The 21131-nt window shown below is 41.3% G+C and overlaps 1 protein-coding gene across 1 annotated transcript; it reads left to right on the top strand.

The window, feature by feature from the left end:
• Positions 1 to 12029: 12029 nt before the first annotated feature.
• On the top strand, positions 12030 to 14708 carry LOC102868110 (microtubule-associated protein 10-like). The gene has a single exon (XM_006902507.1). It carries the CDS (start codon positions 12030 to 12032, stop codon positions 14706 to 14708), a length of 2679 nt encoding a protein of 892 aa, XP_006902569.1.
• The last annotated feature ends 6423 nt before the right edge of the window (positions 14709 to 21131 follow it).

Genomic DNA, 21131 nt, shown 5'->3' with positions numbered 1-21131 from the left:
AATGCGAAACTTATACTTGGACCAGGAGGCAGTCATCAGAACAGAGCAAGGGAACACTGCATGGTTCAAAATTGGGAAGGGCGTACACCAGGGATCAAAGTATAAATGATTTAATCTATTTATTTGTATTTCAAATGAGCTCTTGTGGCCTAGTGACAAGAAGCAGAGCTGCAATCCAGAAGACACACAGTTCAAGGCCCTCAGCTCCATGGGAGAAGGATGGGCAATCTCCTCCAATGCAGTTAACTGTCTCTGAAAACCCTCTGGTGGGTCAGCTACAGGTTGGTTTCTGACTCTACTGTACACACCAGCATTTGTAAACTTAAAGTCTGGAAACATGTCATGGTACGTGCAGCATTTTTTTAGAAAATATACACCATCATGCTTACCATGCCAAGTTTCCCTTTTGAAATTTTAGTTTAAGACATGACAGACACATGCATATTTTAAGAAAAAATGAGCTATTTTAAATGTAAATTATGTATGTTCTGCTAAAGTAACTGTCAGGGAGTTAGGAAAGTAAATCAAAAGAAAAGACATACAGACCAAAAGGGAGGTGGAAAGGTTTATGCTTTGGTGGCTGGGACTATAAACCACTCTCTTCCTCTTTAAAGGGCTTGAGTTGAAAAAAATGAGGCAAGGTCGGAAGAAATTCCAAATATTCTAGGCCCTAAAGACCCATAAATAGAAAAGATGCTATTTATACACAGCCTACTTACAAGTTCACTTTATAGTGATAACATGTGGTGGCTTGGGACAGTCTTCAGAACTGAGTGCTGGTGAGTCCTGAAAATCACCACTCCGGGGAGGAGAAGACATTTCCCTGGGAAACTCCACATCATGATGATTTCTACAGTGCATACTTGCCTCCTAATATGCTACAGGTTCGTGGGCTGTTGGGGCTGATCTGGAGAGAAATTAATGAAATAAAATACATGACTATATCTTATTATAACATGGTTCAAACATACACCAAAAAAAAGTACAGAAAAAGAATACAATCATTTTCCTATCACAAAGATTTAATAATACTTCTGCCTCACCTACCTACCTCGGGATTTTATTTTGGATTTTTTTTCTGAGTTACTAGACAATTCCAGGCCCCGTCATCTCATTCCTACCACTTTGGGTTGCCTCCTTCGGATGCACAGGCATGCCCTTAGATAAACATGAAGAGGTCAACATACTTCACCTTAATAATAATAATTCCTGGTATCTACAGAGTTGTGCAAGTGCTCTACTTTAAATGGAAAGGTTGGCAGTTTGAGCCCACTCACTGTTGCCTTTGAAGGCAGGACTAGTAAGATGTGCCCAAAGGCCATGGCCTTGACAACCAGGGGGTGGGAGTGGGAGCACACTTTTCCTCAAAGACATACAGGCTCTCCTTGAGTGGGAATCAAACCAAATTGATGAGAAGAGGGGTTTTGTTATGTTTTAATATCAATCTTTAATCAAATTTCCCCTATTGTCTCAAACACGCCATTTTTTTTAGATGATTGGTTTGCATAAAAAAATCCAAAGAAAGTCTCCATATTATTTATTACATGTGGTTGTTACATCTCCTCATATGCTAATTTGAAGCAGTGAGCCCTTCTCTTCTTCCACTTTTTCTGCTGTTGAATTGATTAAACTGGACCAGTTTTCTCAGAAAATGAGCCTCACTTCAGACTTATCTCTGCCTCCTTGAAATAGCTTGTTCCTCTTTACTTAAAAAATGCACTTTTGAATATTGTGAGGTTCCAGATATTACTACTCTTCTTTATTTCAGAAAAATACAATACTTTTATGCAAATAATGCGTGCATTATGCATTTCTGCAGACTACACAATCCCCTTAGCCATTAATTTTCAAGGTCTGTTAGATGTATGTATGTTATTTGTGTGGATACTTTATCTGTGAAAATAAGATCACCTAAAGAACTTTATTGAATTAAACATAGGCTCTTCTTCATTCAAGCAGAACCAAGTTTGAATGGCAGCTTTACCAGTTACCTGTGATGTACATTCTCACACACTATTGAACCTCTCCAAGCCTTAGTTCTAGGAAGATTAAACACAGAGACCCCATAAGGATCTAAGGCAGTGTCGGGCACATATAATGTCAGTGTTTTCAGGTTCCAGTGGGCAAGTTCTGACTCATAGTGACCCCACACAGCAGAATGAACACTGCCCAACCTTGCTGCTGGGCCTAACCTCACTGCTGCAGCCAGTGTCAATCCATCTCACTGAGAATTATCTTTCCCTTAATCACCCTATATCTCACCCAGCAAAGTCCTTCTTCAGGGACTGGTCACTTGATAACATGTCCAAAGGATGTGATATGACATCTTTCCACTTACATTCTTAAGGGGCATGCTGGACAGACATCTTCCAGGACACTCTTGTTTGTTCCTCTGGCAGAACATGGTCTAACCAGTATTCTTGCCGACACCACCATGCAAAGCCTTTCTCAATCTACCTTATTCTTGTCCACCTTTCACAAGCATGTGGTTCAACTGAAAAATACCATAGCTTGGGTCAGGTGCACTTCAGTCCTTAAAGTGATGTCTTTGCTCTTAAACCCTTTAAAGAGGTCTTCTGCAGTGGATATGTCCAATGTGATATGTCACTTGATTTTTTCATTGCTGCTTCCTTGAGTATTGATTATGGATTAAGGTAAAAAGAAATCCTTAACAATATCAATCTTCTCTCCATTTATATGATGCGTATTAGTCCAATGTTGTTATTAGGTGCTGTCGAGTTGAGTGTGACTCATAGTGACCCTATGAACAACAGCTCTAAACCCTGCCCTATCCTGTGCCATCCTCACCATTTCTGACACACTTGAGTCCGTTGCTGCAGTGTCAGTCCATCTCTCTGAGGGGCTTCCTCTATCTCACCAGTCCTCCAGCTTTCCAAGCACTATGTCCCTTTCCAAGGAGTACTCTCTTTAAAATATGCCCATAGTACGTGAGATGAAGCTTTATCATTCTTGCTCCCAAGGACCACTCTGGTTGCATCTTTTCTTTCTTTTGTTAATTGAATAAATTATTTATTTGAAAGAGAAGTTATGAGTGAATATGGTTTTTTATTAATTCTAATGAACGTTTACAGAGACTTTGGATCTCCCATTCATTTTTGCATTTTTCTCCCACCCCTCCCCCCCCAAGTTCGCTCTTCTCTTTGAAAAATAAAAAAAAAAACAACTTATTTCACTGATATACAATTTTCCCCCCTTCCCTGGAGTCCACTCCACCATGCAACCTTCATTCTGGACTAATGTCATGACCATAATACCGAATCATATATAACTTTTAAACAGCACCTTTTCTAAGAAATATCTGCCTGTTCTTTTGGCAGTCCATAGGATAGTCAGTGCTCTTCTCCACAACTCAAAGGCATCAATTCTTTTTCTGTCATCCTTATTCATTGCCCAGCTCTCAGATGCATATTGGTTCAAAAGGGAAGATTTTTATTTCTTTATGTTGAAGTGTAACCCATACTGAAGGCTGTAATCTTACAGACTGTGTTTCAAGTGCTCTTCACTTTCAAGCAAGGTTATGTCACTGGCAAAGCAGATATGAAAGCACCTTCCTTCCTGCTATTTTTCTTCATATTCACATTTAGTGACTTCAAACAATCTTTAATTTCTTTTATTAAGTAAAAAACAAACAAACAAAACAACAACAACAACAACAACAAACCACCCCTACATCTGAATGCAGGCTTCTTGAGTTACTGCTATTGTGTAGTGCCAAGCACATGTCAGAGGCACCACACAACAAGCACTTCAGGCCACAGTTATTTCAGTCAACAGCTAATGAATGTCCAGAGCCTAGTGAAGGGCAGGTTTCCTTAAGAAAGTCATCTAGACTTTTGTTCATTTTCCAGATTTCCAAAGTGAGAGGCTTCTGTTTCATGATGAATCTCCTTAAAACAACAACAATTTGGTCTTTGGCTGTGGCTCCTGAGAAATAACTTTTGAAATTTCCTGAGTAATTGAGGAGGCTCGGGATTTATGTGAATGAGAGGGGATTGATCAGACCAGAAAGGCTACCTGGCACAGACCAGTTGACCCCAGAAGACACGATGTAATCGATCACACATAAGCGGTGAGGACTCACCAATGACCAGGGAATGAGAGAGGCCAAGAAAGGCAATGCATAGGCATCTTTTGCTATGATAATGCTAGTCTGTAACCTTTTGCAAAAATAAATCTATAATAATAAGTATAGTCCTTTCTGTGAGCTCCGAGAGTCAGTCACTCCAGGCAAAGTACTCAACCCAAAAGAGTAGGAGGAGGCAGCAGGTGAGGGTGAGGAATCTGACGGGAGACCCCCAGCTTGCAGCTAGCACCCGAAGGGACAGCCAAACCCATACCAAACTCTGCTATCGAGTTGGTTCTGATTCTAGCGACCCTCTGTCCGATTTCCTAGGCTGTGAATCTTTACAGAACCCAACCACATATCTTTCCCCTGAGGTACAGCTGGTAGATTTGACCTGCTGACTTTTCCATTAGCAATGCCACACATAATGCATTAGTACTTGACATTCTTAAGGATAAGTGTCCTTTTAACATGTGACCCCTGAGCTCCCTCAAGCTGGCCCAGGGCAAAGACAGAGTGACAGTTTGAGCACTGGAGTCATAACTGATTGAGAAGTGATAAAATGAGGATCTGATTCATCCTCACACTTTGGGACTACACTGATTCTTACACAAGAGGTAGTGCACTAACCAGGAAAGCCAAACCTGGTTCTCTTTCAGTTAACTGGCGGGTTTCTGAGGCTGTAAACAGCATGGAGGAATCTGCTTCTCCTTCTTGCTGGAGGGGCTAAAGGATTCACTCACCAGAGAGGTGCCTTTGAGTAAGGAACCAGCTCCCTATGGACTATGCCTCCATAGCTCCCTAAATTTACTGGTAGTCATAAAAAAAAAGCCTAATATGAACCCTAAGTCCACTACATGGATCAGTTATTCACATCACTCTTAACAATATGGCCTCGCCTAGAACATTCATTTATTTCTACAAGAAAGAATAAAAAAATCCATTGATTAAATTATCTCTTTTGGTGCTCCTCTATAATTAAAAACAGGAAGCTCGGCTGTCCCTAAAACTTAGAGCCGATCTTCTTAGAGAAGAAAATAACTTTGGTGTCTTGACAGGTGGGGGTTGACTTCTGTAAGGGGTTTTCTGCCATCTATCAGCCGACCTTGTGACACTCGTGCTGCTGTGTCCCCAGGGTCAGCCGGTTCATGAGAGAGGCATGCTGAGAGAAGCAGCTCACTGATAAAGGCCACAAGCTGTATTTGCTCCATTTCACATGGGGGGTGCAAAAGACAGAGCTATGACCATGCAATTCAGAAACATCTAATGCTCTTCTAATGGTACAACCAAACATGATACCATCGGTCTATGGCTGCAAATTTCACAAAAAAAGCAATATATCTGTGGTAAATTCTCAACATCTGTAATGGGCTGTCATTCTTGTGATATTTCTCAAGGACTAGTCCAGGGACTCCACACATCAGAGTCACCTGAGGATCTAATTTAAAATATGCATTTTCAGCTTCAGGCCTTTTGTTCATAGGGTCACTATGAGTCATGCTTGACTCTATGGCAATCAACAAACAAACAACAATCATAGACCAGTAAGCCCATACTTCTGCAAGTGGAACCCAATTATCTGTACAGTTACACTAGTTTGACAATCTCTTAAATATTCTATGATAAAACTTCCTAGAATTGGTGAATATTGTAACAGTTAGATGTTAATAGAAAGGCTGACATTTTGGTTCAAGATTGCTTGGATCCAAAGCCTATGTTGATTCTATTATGTAACATTTCTAATCACCAACTACACTCATTCATTCACTGCTGTGGATTGACTCATAAGGGTCAGTGAAAGAGAAAAGGATCTGCAAAGAAATAGATCAATGCAGCGTCTCCACCAATGGGCTCAACTCTGTCAGAGGTCATGGAAAAGGCTCAGGATAGGGCAAGGTTCTGTTGTTCTCTGAGTTACTATGAGTTGTTGACTCAGTGGCACCTAACAACAACTCTTGCTCTTCAGGAGTTGATCTTTTCTCATAGGTCTGAGCTTTTCAAATTCAAAAGACGACTTGCATTAGGAAAATCTGTCACAGGGACCTTTTCAGAGTACTAAAGAGCAACAATGTAACTCTGGAGAACTAAGGTGCACCTGATCCAGGCAATTATCTTCTTAATTACTTACTATGAATCAGAGAGTTAGACTAAGGAAGATAGGAGAAGAATTGGTGCCTTTGAATTGCGGTGCTGGAGAAGACTATTGAACATACCATGAACTTCCAAGAGTACAAACAGATCTGTCCTGGAGAGAGTGAAGCCAAGTTGCTCTGTGGAGGTAAGCTGTAGATCCATTTCACATATCTGGGACATGTTGCTAGGAGGGATCAATCCTTGGAGGACAGCATGCTTGGAAAGGTGGAGCGCTCCAGGAGGAGAAGACTTAGAATGAGATGGACTGACACAGTAATGGGGTTAATGGGAGTAGGTGTGTTGGAAATAGTGAAATTGGCTTAGGATAAGACACGAGCCATTGTGCATAGGGTCACTATGCATTCCAGGTGATTTGATGGGACATAACAACAACAACAACAACTGATTTTTTACTCAAAACCTGACAAACCAATCAGCATATGATGCTACTCCTACCTAACTCCACTGCTGACCTATCCTCACAACTTCTGCTACAAGGAACCACCTACTGGATTTATTTCTGTACATAGTATCATCATACTCTTTGGAGGCAAAGATCATAAAGCTTCATCTCACATACTTTGGGCATGTTGTCAGGAGAGGCTATTCTTTGGAATGGGACATCATGCTTGGAAAGATAGAGGCAAAAAAGAGAACGGCAAACAAAAGAAAGGCCTTTAATGAGATGAAGTGACACAATGAATGCAGCAATGAGCTCAAGTGTGTCAGAGATGATGACAATGCACAGGATAGGTGGTTGTTCTTGTTGTTAAGTGCCATTGAGTCATAGACAACTCACAGTGATGCTGTGAACGAAAGACATGAACACTTGTATAACTTTCCTCCTTTCTCCAAATTTGTAGTTTCTGAATACAAGCTATTTCGGAAGTGGATGCTTCTCCTGCTTCCAAGCTTGCTTTAATCACGGAGCTCCACCAAACACTGTCTGCCATGGGTGACCATTCTCACATTTGACTCATCAGTGTCACAGTGTACAGCTTCACAGCAATCCCGAGTTACCTCTGTGAGTCATGTTCAACTCGACAGCACCTAACAACAACAACAGGTACCTCAAATTCAAAATATCAGGCACCAAAATGAACAATCTTCATTGATCACTTCCCCACATTTGCTTCCTCAGTAACAGCAATTACAAAAAAAAAAAAAAAATGAAACAAAAACTCTATTTCTCCCACCTCTCGAGTTGATCTGAACTTGGACTTCTCTAGGATTCCATTTCTTCATGACTTTATAATCAACTAACTAAGCCAACCAGGAGCCACTGCCTGCATCTCTAGATGCTCCGCAGTAGAATTCCATCCTATGCATTCTTCTAGCCTGTAACTTTAGGAAGCAAATGGCTAGACCTCTCTTTCAAGGTTCCTTTGGGTAGCTTCAGCCTACCAATTTCTTGGCTACTAGTCAGGCACTTAATTAGCTGTGCACTATGGAATCTCTTTCCCAAATTTTTCTTGAATTTATTCCCTTCTTGGACGTTGTTCTTGTTGCTAGGTGCCATTAAGTTCAGTGAGACTGATAGTGACCCCATAAGCAACAGATCTGAACATTGTTCTATCCAGCGCTATTCTCACAATTTCTGACACACTAGAGCCCACTGCAGCAGTTACAATGTCAGTCCACCTGGTCTTTCACTCCTCTGCTGACACGCCACCTTTCTAAGCATGATATCCCTCTCCAAGGACTGGCCCCTCCTAGCAACATGCCGGAAGTATGTGAGGCGAAGTCTCATCACACTTGCCTCTGAGATAAAGCTCACTTCTTGTATACTCAGTGCCAACATCTTAATTCAGACCTTTCCCAAAAGAAGTTTTCATGTCCCTCAAATCCAAATGACATTATACAAGTCTAGTGGCCTATTGGTAAGAATCCATGCTGAAATCTTGAAGGGACATGGTTCAAATCTGTCAGCTGCTCCATGGGAAAAGGATGGGCAATCTCCTTCTGTGTGATTGCTACCTCTGAAAACCTGCTGGAGGGTCAGCTATAGGTCAATTCTGGCACAAAGGAATACAACAATAATATGTTAAACTACTACTATGATTAACATACAGTCTCATACGAAACCTAGCCTTGTGACTCAGATGATTACTGCACCAAAGGCAGAAGGAAGAATAAACAAACTTCTGTAGATTGAAAATAATAGACCTGTATCACATAGTTGACTCAACTGCTTCTAGTAACAGTATCAGGCAAATTATCTCTAATTGTTTTAAAAGACCTTAGTTTAGAAGATATCTACATGGTAAATAATCAATACTTATTTCATATGGTATTTAACTAAGCACCATTCTAAGAGTTCTGTATATATTCACATAATACTAGCAATATGTTTATGAGGTATATGCTGTAATTATCCTCATTTTTTCAGAAGAGGAAATGATTTACATTGAAGTTGGGAAACTAGCTGCAGAGTCTTGAGTTGATCCATGCAGTTTACCTCCAGAACCCATGCTTTTTACCACTGTCTTCTCTTTAAATGGTCATAGTAAAAGTTTTTCTTGTTACAGGTAGTATAACTTGTTGCTTTGTGCCATTGAGTCACCTGTGAGTCATCACAACCGTATGCGCAAGAGTCTATTCTAAGGCAGACATACTGTCTCTGACACACCTACCCCCATTACCCCAGTCACTGAATTACTCCGTCTCATCTAGGGTCTTCCTCTCCTGTGCTGTGCTCCTCACCCTTGCAAGCATGATGTCCTTCTCTAAAGACTGGTGCCTCCTGGTTACATGCCCAAAGTATGTGAGATGGGGGGTTCCTTGCCTCCAAGGATCAGCCTAGTTTCTTTTATTGGGGAGTTATGGTGGCCTTGTGGGTAAGGAGGGGTACTGCCAACTCAAAGGCAGGTTGTTCAAAATCATCAGCTGCTCTTGGAGAGAGCTCCTTTTGTGCAATTTACAGCCTTGGAAACTCTATGGAGAGTCAGCTGAGTTTATTCTAACTCAATGGCAGTGAGGGCTTGATTCATGCATGAGAATACCAGCCATGTATGTAGTTTAGCTGACAGAGGAGCTTACAAACCTTAGGGAGCTCTGGCAGGATAGTAAGTGGTGCTGTTAACTCAAATGCATCTCTGGTAGTATGGATCCACCAGGATTTCCAAAGAGAAAGACCATTTCTTCCCATTACCAGATGCGTCCTCAGAAACCAGAGGGAGCATTGCTGAGTTGGAACCAACACCACAATTGTGAGTTTTCATTTGAACAGAAATTTTACATAGTACAGAAGCAAAGAAGGACAATTACTTCTCTCTCCACATATGGGAGACATAAGAACCAATACCTTACATTGTTAATCTTACTACAGAGACTTAATCCTCTTCTATGAGGAGTTTTATCTATTGAGTGCTTTTTTGGCATACATGAACTCAGTTTACAACTGTCAATGAATCATGTATTATTATTTTGCATCATCCATCTACTGAGCACATCACTTAAAGTTTCCTCTGCAGCTATATAGGACTTTCAGGGTCTGCAGTGGTATATTCTATTTATACATTACTCCTCTGGTGGCTTAGAGGGTAGAGAGCTGAGCAGCCAACCCAAAGGTGGTGGTACAAATTCATTAGCTGCTTTGAGGGGAAAAGATGAGCAATCTCCTCCCTTGCAATTGACAACTCTGCAAACCCAGTGGAGGGTCAGCTGAGTTTGTCCCAAATTGACTGCAATGAGTTTGGGGGTTGGTTTTTTTTTTTGGGGGGTAGGGTTTTGTTTTGTTTGTTTTGATGCATTATAATGAAGCCTAACCATAGATTTCCACAGTAAGTCACTAAGTCTTTCCAGCCCTGAATTTTTCTTGAGCTTCACAATGTTTTTGGAGTGTCAAACCACTACACAGTATAATGCTGGATAAACATACCGGCATGAAGCCTGGCAGACACTGCTATTGCAGGCTGTGGAGAGAATTCCAGCTCTTCGGGATCCACAGGGCTTCCAAGGCTGGTTCCTCACCAGCCCACATACACAAGTTTTTCTTTCCAACGTTTCAGTTAAACTCTATATCATCTTGCCGTTTTGGGGAATCTTTGGGTCAAATCTGTGCTTCGTCAACATTTTCTCCCTTGGTTGCAAAAATCTTTCGACCCACAAATTCTATGGAAGTCACTAGCCCTTACATGCTGCCATCACATCCACCCCTCTATCTGCCTCTCCTCTTATTCCAGTGACCCTGCTCCTGGTCGGGCCTTAGCAGACAAGCAGAACCACTGCAATAGCTGCTTAAGGACTGCTCTGAATCCAAGTTATTATTAGATTCTCAAGATTTTAAAAAATTGTCTTGCTCACTACTTATCCACACAACAGTCCACATTCTTTTACATGGAAAACAGAAAGCTCTCCACACACCAGACTCAGGGTCCTAGCAAGCAGGCTGCTGGTGGTGAGGAGTGGGTCTCAAACCTGTGATGCCGCACAGGAAGCGCTCACTCATCTTGTTTTAGTAAAGGCATCATTAACCTCTCCTTACTCAGTGATGGTTCAGCTGGAAGAATGTGTCTCTATGCATCATGCGTGCGCTTTTCTGTGTCACCTGATCTAACTGGTCTGCCTCAGCAGTGTGCCTGTCGTGAAGACAGGCTGACCAGCAAGCAGCCAGAGAGAAAACAGACTACAGACAGTTAATCAGCGTCAGAAAGCTGATTTCCTTTATCACGGTGACAAGGGAATCCAGATTTAATTTCCCTATTCCTTAAGATAATTTGAAGATAAATCAGATGTGGTGAAAGTGAGGACTTGAAGCATTTATTGCAGATCAAAAAATACAGACCTCAATATGGATTACATCTCAATGTCAAGAAAACAAAATTCCTCACCACTGGATTAATAGGTCATGAAGGATGGAGAAAAGATTGAAACTGTCAATGACTTCATCTTACTTGGATCTGTAATCAAAACAGTATCTGCAGTCAAATCAGGACATGTATTGCACTGGGAAGGTCTGCAGTCAGAGATCATTCCAAATTATTGTCAGTTTGACGACTAAGGTGTGCCTGATTCAGCCTATGGTCTTTTCAGCCACTTGCTACGTATCTGATAGCTAGACAATGAGTAAGGATAACAGAAGAATTGATGCCTTTGAACCGTGGTTTTGGAGAAAAGTGCTGAAGATACCATGAACTGCCAAAAGAAAAAAGTGCAGCTAGAGTGCTCCTTGGAGGCAAGGATGGTGAAACTTAATTTCACATAAACTTTGGGAGGAAAGGCTAATCCTTGAAAAGTGTCATTATCCTTGGGAAGGTGAAAGGACAGTGAAGGAGAGGAATATCCTAAACCAGGTGGACTGATAAATGATTGCTGCAATGGACTCAAGCGCATCAGAGATTGTGGGGACGGCACAGGATAGCACAGGGTTTGGATTTGTGGTTCCAAGTGTCATTATGGGTTCTACTCAAGTAGATCTGTTAAGATTCCTAAACTGTATGATATCTGCAGTCAGAAAAACATGACTCTTGTATCTTGGCATTTATGGTGTGGGCAATTTTATCAAACAATTCAAGTTATACAAATTTAAGAAGATACAGCAGCTCCCACAAGCCAGGTCAAGTCTGGGACACTCAAGAAAAGATAATTACATTTAGTCCACGACCACAACTTCGCCCGCTGAAAACTCGCGACATCTCCGTTTCAGCCACTAACTCCAATCTCGCGAGATCCATAAACGGGAGGCCCGGTCACCCAGATACCGTGACATCCAGGCTCAGGGCCGCGTTCGCTCAAATCTCGCGAGATGCGCTTCTGTTGCCGGTTCCCCTGAAGCCTCTCGGTGGCGGCGGTGTCTCCTGGGCCAGCAGCAATGGCCCCGCTGCCAGCGGAGAGTCTCTTCTCACTGGAGCTGCTCGTAGACTGGCTGTGTCTTGAAGCAGGCGTGCTGCCTGCTCCCGTGGCTGCAGCGGAGGAGGCTGTTGCCACGCCGCCGTCCAGCCCCCTCTGCCTGGTCGCCTTCCGCCTGCTGGACTTCCCCACCTTGCTGGTTTATCCTCCCGGCAGCCCTGCCCCGAGAGCCCGGCCCGGCATGGTCAGCTTCGGTCGCGGCAAGTCGTGCCTGTTCCGCCTGCACCCGCTCACCCTGCGCAGCCTGCTCCTTCAGACCCCGCTGTCAGTGATGGCCCTGCAGCTGACCCCCGGGGACCCACCGGCCACCCCGCGGCTCCTGGGCAGCTGTGGCGTGTCGCTGGCCACCGCGGCCCGCAAGGTCCTGGACCCTACTGCGTCGGCCCGCTCCCACGGCCATCAGGGAAGCTTCCCCTTGTGCAGCTCCAAGGGGCAGCGAATCGGGGACATCGCGCTGCGCTACCGCCTGACTGACCTGGGCAGCTCCTCGCTGGAGCGTCCATTGGGCCCTGCTGGACGTGGACAGGCAGAGGGGCACAAGGCAGGCGAGCTTAGCACCCCACACCTGCGGGGCGAGCAGCAGCCAAGTCAGCTGGCCGCAGGACCAAGCCCAGGAGATGGCAGTGGACACCTGGCGGATCTGACGATCACTATGGCTCAGGAGGACGGCGAGGACATAGTCGTCCGCCGGGATGGCAGCCCTGAAGGCCCTCCTGCCCCGAGCAAGGGCAAGACCAAGTCTGCTGCCCGCTGTTCAAATCCTGCTAGTAGATGTGAGAGCCCAAATCAGGAAGAGCTGGACATGGAAACCAATACGTTTTGTCCTCCTCCTCTGTATTACACGCATCTGACTCCGGAAAAGACACCTCCTACTCCGGGCAAAATCGCATTTGCGCCACAAATCCACGCACCTGAGGAGCTGGGTGATATGTTTCAAGAACAGTTTGTAAATCCCCCAGCACATAGCAGCCCTGTGAAATATGTGAATGCTAAAACAAGTGAGAGGCTTTCAGGCCTTATGAGTCACCCAACACATAGTCAGGATGTGGGAGCAAGTAATCCAACACCAAGTCCCTCTCACACGGAGCAGAATAGAATAAATACTATAAGGCAGCTGCCCTTATTAAATGCTTTGCTGATTGAGCTGTCCATGTTATATAACCAACCCCTGACAAACCCAACTCACATACATCCTCATCTCGCCTGGTTATATAGACCTGAGGATACCAAGGCACCAGACTCGAATGCCACATCCTTGTGTAAAGCAGAACCCAAGGACAGGCTTACTTTAGGGGAGAAGGAAAAGTCAGCTCGTCCCCTGCATAGAAAGAGTCAAGTTGAAAATGCCAAGAAAAGTGTATGTCTTGAAAAGAAAAGCAGTATTCCCCCAAAACGAGTTCCAGGGGGGACGTTACTTTATGGCATAACAAATACCCTGAAACTGCGTTTAAAGCAAACAAATCCTGACATGTTGGTAGTACATGAAAAGAGAGAGCAGTATCGAAAATCACAAATGTTGGGTACAAAGTTCAGAACCCCATCCTCCAAAGTTAAAGTCTTAAATTTCACAGAATATCGGAAGTCAAATCCACTACCTGAAGGTCAGTGTTTAGCTTTAGATGCCTCTTTTGCTGAAAATAGCAATGCTTCGAGGCAAGTTACTGGGGGTTTTGATGACCCTAGTACAACTAAGCCTACCCTGAGACATGCAACTGAGAAAAAGAATGTTGATTATAGTGGGAATAAAACCAGTAGTGGCTCATTGGATGAAATAAGTGAGGGGAAATCCATCCTTTCAGAAAAGTTTACTCATACAAACATAACAGAAGGAAAAATGGAGCCCAAAGTGCCAAGTCAATGTGTTTTCCAACAGGATGAAATTATTGACAAAATTGTAAGTCAAGAAAGTGCTGATCAGCAAATCAAAACCACAGGCAATGACATTCTAGGTGCTGGTAGAAGTGAAAGTAAACAAAGTAAAAATAGTTGCTCTGAAAGCATCTCAGAACTGAAATACTCTGATGACTTTACAAGCCCTGGCTATTCAGAAGATTTCTCTACAACAGAGGACACCAGCAGAAGTGTACAAGCTCGTGAAAGCAGCCCAGAGGATCCCGAACATTGTCATTATACTAGTAAGTCTAGCGAAGGTAGATTGTACATCCAGAAGAACAGCAGTGAGAAAAGTTCTATTCTTACCCCACCCTTTTCAGCTGGGTCACCAGTTCACTCGTGGAAAAGATCTCATCCTTCCCAGACTCCGGTTAAAAGTTTTGAGGAAGCATCTACTACTTCTACCAGTGACTTTTCGTCATCACGTTGGATTGATGAAAATGATAATCAGATAGGCAAAACTAGTACCTCTGAGCCTAAAGTTATTAAAAGACGTCAAGATGTTAATATTCAGTTTAAAACAAGGACTGATTGTAAGTCTTCAGAAAAAAGTCAATCACCAAGGACATCTCAAGTGAGTTCGTATTTGCCATCTAATATGTCAGGGTTAAAACTCAAAGCCCTGGATAGCAGCACATCAGATCAATTTGAAGAAGACAGTGAGGAACTTCCTTCACTGAATATTTCCAAGCAATGCAAAGATATTTGTGAATTAGTAATAAATAAACTTCCAGGATATACAATGTAAAAATTATGTGATTTTTAAAACCACGTTGTTTTGTATAGCGTATGTGTACTGATAATGAAAAAAAAGAACTTTTTATATTCCTTTAATAAATAATGTAATTTTTAAAAAAAAGATATGTTTAGTATCCTACCAATAAATCTAATAGAACTGATAATGAAATTTCCTTGTAGCCTAGATAAGAGTTTTTTATTGTGCTGTTTTATGAGAAAAGTATCTTTATACAGCAGATTTTGTTAAAAACCTTATCATGTCCATTGCTGTTAAGCTAATTCTGACTCATAACCTTATATGTCATTGAAAAAAGCCCTACTAAAAAGAGATTGGTGTGTGGAGCAACTTGCAGATTTAAATGCATATCTTTGTCTCAAATTGTAATGCAAGTACAAATACAGTAGTAAACTCTGGTAGCCTAATGTTAAGGAATTGTGCTACCAGCCCAAATGTATGAAGTTCAAATGTACTAGCTGTTCCATGGGAGAAAGGAAAATCTCCTACGCAATTTACTGCCTCTGAAAATCCACTGAAGGGTCAGCTTTGAGTTGGTCCAGCCTTGACAGTACACAATAACTGTAGTAGAACTGGTGTGAGGAACAGATATAAAAATGTAAGGCATTTCTCTTGCTATTATTGATTCTTTAACATATAAGTTCTTGTATTAGGTGATATTGAGTCAACTCTGACTCTTAGCAACCCTTCAAACAACAGATCTGAACCTTCTGTCCCAAGCCATCATCAGGATCTCTGTGGTATTCAAGTATGTTGTTACAGTCACTGTGTCAATCCATCTTGTTAAGGATCTTCCTCTGTCTACCTTTCCTCTCTCTTATTCTCTACCTTGCCCATCATGATGTCTTTTTCCAAGGACTGGCCCCTCCTGACAACATGCACAAAGTATACAGGATGAAGTTTCCCCATCCTTGGCTCTAAGGAGCACCTTGATTGCACTTCCTCGAAGACAGACTTTTTCTTTTGGCGGTCCATGGGATATTCAGTACTCTGCCAACACCACACAATTTTGAAATCTGGGATGTTTTCAGTGTCTGTGGCTTTAATTTTTCAGTAAATATAATGTATTATCTCACAAGAAGTTTTATGCCACATATTATAGCTAGAGAAGTACATTTCAGTTTAGTGGTATAGTTCTCAACTTTCTTAAAGGAAGCCTAGGTTTGATTTCCACCACTGTTCCTCAGCCACAGCCAGTACCCTGTCTTGTAGAGACATGTCGTTTCCTAGGATGCTGATAATTCTAGAACACTAAATTTAAAGAGAAAATACAAAGAAGTACTTTAAAATAAAACACTGATGGAAGAAACTGAATGAAACCATCAAATAAGGAGACAGAACCCAGAATTATAAACAGCTCAGCATGGTAGTTCTCAACAGCTGTTTACACAATGTAGGAACTACTCTCTTTCTGCTCATATTAATTTCTGATTAATTATAGAAAATCTAGCATAAAGGACAAGGAAAGGCACTATATAGTGACCAAATGATTAATTGAAGAAGCAGACGTGTCTATAATATTCACGCACTAAATTAAGGGGTCACAAAACACTCAGAAGTTTAACAGGTTTAAAGAGAGATGACTCTATAATAATGGTAGGAAACTTCAACACACCACCTTACATGAAGGAAAGAACAATTAGGAACTTAGCGAAGACTCAAAAGAACTTGTTATGTGCTGCCAAGTCACCCGCAACTCATAGAAACCCTATGTACAACAGCCCTAAAACCTTGTTCTATCCTTTGCCAATCTTATTGTCTCCAATACACCTATCCGTATTACCGCAGTGACTGAATCAATCCATTTCATCAAGGGTCTTCCTCTCCTGTGCTGCCCCTTAACCCTTCCAAGCATGACATCGCTCAACCAAGGACTAGTCCCTCCTTGCAACATGTCCAAAATATGTTAGACAAAGCTTCAGAATCCTTGTCTCTAAAGAGAAACCTGGCTTCACCCTCTCCAGGACGAACTTGTTTGTTCTAGTAGTCCATGGTATATTCAGTACTCAACTCTTCTATCATCCCTAGTCATTGTCCTGCTTTCCGATGCATAGCACATAATTGCAAAGACAGTGGCCTGGATCAGGTGCACCTTAGTCTTCAGAATGATGTCATTGTTCTTCAGTACTCAGGAGATGTCCCTGAAAGAAAACTTTCCCAATACAATTCATCTTTTGATTTCCTGGCTGCTGGTACCAAGAGTGTTTATTGTGGAGCCAAGAAGGAATAGTAGTTGGAAAATATGGGCTTGGTGATAGAAATGAGGCTGGAAATAAAATGATCAAATTTTTATTTTCAATGATTTATTCATTGTAAATTCCCTTTATAAAGAGACAAATGATTTTACACATGGGTCTCACCTGATTGGTTACATAGGAATCAGATTGACTACACCTGTGGAAGAACTCATTGAAAAAGTTCAATACCAGTAGTCAAAACTAGGCCAAGGAGAGACTATCAATCAGACCACCAATTACTATTCAAGTTCAGATTGAGGCTGAAGAAAGTTAAAATATGTTCTACAAGAACCAAGATAAGATCTTGGATCTATTCTATCTGATTTTCAAGACCATCTTCGGAATAGGTTTGAGGCACTGAACACCGATGATTGAAGACTGGATGAATTGTAGGATGATATCATCATGGTCATTAAAGACATAAGGGGGGGAGCAAAATGGCTATCAGAAGACACTGAAAATGGCAGTAGAACATCAAGAACCTAAAACAAAAGGAAAATAATGTGAAGTAAAATCTGAAAATAAGATTTCAAAGGGCAGCTCAAGAGGATAAAGCAAAATACTATATATTTTGCCGGTCTATCATTTGGCACGTAAATGTTGATCTAGGTTATGTCTTTTTTATCTATTGTGCCTTTAATCAGTATGTAATGCCCTTCCTTACCTTTTATGGTGGTTTTCATTCTAAAATCTATTTTATCAGAGATTGGTATTTATAGTCCAGCTATTTTGTGGTTGCCATTTGCTTAGAATATTTTTTCCAGTCTTTGATTTTTAGTCTTTCTTTCCATTTTTCAGATGTGTCTCTTGTAGGCAACATATTTTTTTGTTTATCCATTCTGCTACTCTTTTTCTCTTGATTGGCACATTTAGTACATTCACATTAAGTGTGACTGTTGTCAGGCCAGGTTTTACTTTTGTCATTTTGCTGTGTTTCTTTCTTTGTTGATTCTTGTTACTATGGTCCATGAACTTTCCTTTGACATCTCTGTGTGAGGGACTTCACTTAAAATTTCTTGTGGTTTTGGCCTTGTTTTCACACATTCCTTAAGTTTCTGCTTAGTGTAAGATCCTTGGCTGGCAATTGTTTTCTTTTAACCTTCTGTATATGCCATCCCACTGTCTAGTAGTTTGCATGGTTTCTGCTGAGAAATCAGAACTTAACTGGTTTCTCCTAGGTGACTCTTTGTTTTTCTCACACTGCTTTTAGGATTCTATCATTATCCCTTAATTTTGAGGATTTGACTATAATACATCTTGATGTTTTCCTTTTTGAGTCTATATTTGGTGTTCTCTGTGCTTCTTGAATGTGGATTTTCTATAATAGAATGCATAGAGAGGATAAAAATGGAATAACTCACTCTCTATTTCTCAAGCTAAGAGAACTGAAAAACAAATATAAACCTTGAGTTACAATGTTGAAAGATGCTATGGGGAATAGATTGAATGACCCAGAAAGCATCAAAAGAAGATGGAAGGAATATACATACTCACTATACCAAAAAGAACTGATTGACATTGAAAAATTTCAGCAAGTACCATATGAACAGGAGCCAATAGTAATGAAGGAGGAAGAAGAAGCTGAATTGAAGTCATTAACAAAAAATAAGGCCCTAGGAATCAATGGAATTCCAACAGTTCAAATTAACAGATACAGGGTGTATAGTCTATGATGGGAAATTTGGAGGATGTCTTTCTGACCAATAGATAGGAAGAGGTCCTTATTTGTTCCCATTCTCAAGAAAGGTGATCCAACAGAATGTGGAAATTATCAAACAATATCATTAATATCACATATAAGCAAAATATTGGTGAAGATAATTTTAAAAAATAGAACAGAAGAACAGTACGTAGATATGGAACCACCAGAAGTTCAAGCAGAATTTAGAAGAAGCTGTGGCTCTAGGAATATCATTGCTAATGTCAGATGGATCCTGGCTGTAAGTAACGAATACCAGAATAACGTTTCTGTGCTTTATTGACTGTGCAAAGGCATTTGAATGTGTAGATCACAACAAGTTGTGGCTGAGATTGAGAAGAATGGGAGTCTCAGAGCACTTAATTGTACTCATGTGAAACCTATAGCTAGATCAGGAGGCTGTTGTGCAAACAAAGCAGGGGAATACTGCATGGTTTAAAATGAAGAAGGTAATCTATCAGAGTTGTATACTCTCTCCATACCTATTCAATCTGTATACTGAGCAAATAATTTGTGAAGGTGAACTCTATCAAGAGGAGTGTGGCATCAGGGCTGGAGGGAGACTCATATACAGATGACACAACCTTGCTTGCTGAAAATGTGCAGGACATGAAGCACTTGTTACAGAAGATCAAAGAATGCAGCCTTCGGTATGAATTACATCTCAATGTTAAGAAAACAAACATTTTTTATAGGCAACATCATGATGGATGGAGAAGAAATTGAAACTGTCAACAACTTCATTTTGCTTGGATCCACCATTAACAACCTTGGTACCAGCAATTAGGATATAAGGAGACACATTGCACTGGGAAAGTCTGCTGTTAGGAAACTCAGCAAGTTATTTAGGAATGATGATGTCAGTTTGAGGAGTAAGGTGCTTCTGATTCTAGTTATGGTTTTTTTTCCAATCACTTACTATGCATCTGAGAGCTGGACAATGAAAAGGGAAGACAGAAGAACTGATGCTTTTGAGTTGTGGTGTTGGAGAAGAGCATGGAACATCCCATGAACTACCAAAAGAACAAAGACATATTTCTTGGAGAGGGTGCAGCTGGATTGCTCTTTGGAGGTAAGGCTGAGGAGGTTTCTCCTAATTTCCTCCAGGCATGTTGCTAGGAGGGTTTATTCCTTGGAGAGGGACATGATGCTTGGAGGGGTGGAGGGTCAGCAAAGGAGAGGAAGACCTTCAACCAGGTGGATTAACACAGTGACTGCCATAATGGGCTCTAGTGTGTCACGAAGTGTGTGGATGGCACAGGATAGGACAGAATTCAGATCTTCTGTTCATAGGGTTGCTATAAGTCATACTCAACTCAATGGCACCTAATAACAAAAACAAAAAACAATTTACAGATGAATTGCAATCCCAATCCAGATCATGTAATCATTCTTTAGAAATGGGGAAAAAAATAATCTCAACTTTATACAGAAAGGAAAGAGACTGAATAATCAAAATGATACTGAAGAAGAAAGGTAATAGGCATCACATCTTCTTTTCTCAAAATCTACTACCTAGCCACAGTAACAAAAACATTGTCATGCTGTTTTGGTATTACAACAGGAACATAGACCAATAGAATATAATTAAGAACCTAGAAATTAATTCACTCCACCTATGTACAACTGATTGTCAACAAAGAGATGAAATCCATTAAGTGGAGGAAAGATAACCTCTTTAAGAAATAGTGCTAACAAAACCAGATATCCACAGAAAATTGAAGCAAGATTCGTTCTTCACATCACCTATAAGAAACTCAAAATGGACCAAGGACCTAGGCATAAAACATAAAGCTATGAAAATTATCAAAGAAAAAATTTGTTGAAAATTTAGGAGCCCTAATCTATAGCACTTGGCCAACTGACTAGAAGAGACCTATATTTGTTTCCATCCCAAAGAAAGGTGACCCAACAAAGTGTGGAAACTATAGAACAATCTCACTGATTTCACACGCAAGCAAGATTCTACTGAAGATTATCCAAATACGACTGGAACAGCACATCAGCAGAGAACTGCCAGAAGTCCAGGCTGGGTTTAGAAGGAGTCGTGGTACTAGGGATATTGTAGTTGATGTTAGATGGATCTTAGCTGAAAGCAAAGAATACCAGAGGAATGTCTATCTATGCTTCATTGACTATGCAAAGGTGTTTGACTGTGTGGATCATAACAAACTGTCGCTGACTCTGAGAAGAATGGGAATCCCAGAACACTTGATCATTCTAATGCGAAACCTATACTTGGACCAGGAGGTAGTCGTCAGAACAGAGCAAAGGAACACTGTGTGGTTCAAAATTGGTAAGGGCGTACACAAGGGATGCATCCTATCTCTATACCTTTTCAACCTGGATGCAGAACAGATTATCCAGGAGGCTGGGTCCTATGAGGAGAAATATGGGGTTAAGATTGGTGGAAGATCTATCAACAATCTGCGTTATGCAGATGACACAACCCTGCTTGCTGAAACTGAGGAGGACCTGAAG

Source organism: Elephantulus edwardii, unplaced genomic scaffold (assembly GCF_000299155.1).
Source record: "Elephantulus edwardii isolate Elephantulus edwardi_28Jun2011 unplaced genomic scaffold, EleEdw1.0 scaffold00420, whole genome shotgun sequence".
In the NCBI taxonomy this organism is placed as follows: Eukaryota; Metazoa; Chordata; class Mammalia; order Macroscelidea; family Macroscelididae; genus Elephantulus; species Elephantulus edwardii.
Note: the sequence above shows the minus strand (reverse complement) of the source record. Positions and strands in the feature narration are given on the sequence as shown.

Excerpts from the sequence above, each read along its gene's own strand:
- LOC102868110 (XM_006902507.1), top strand. The coding sequence starts at position 12,030 with ATGGCCCCGCTGCCAGCGGAGAGTCTCTTCTCACTGGAGCTGCTCGTA.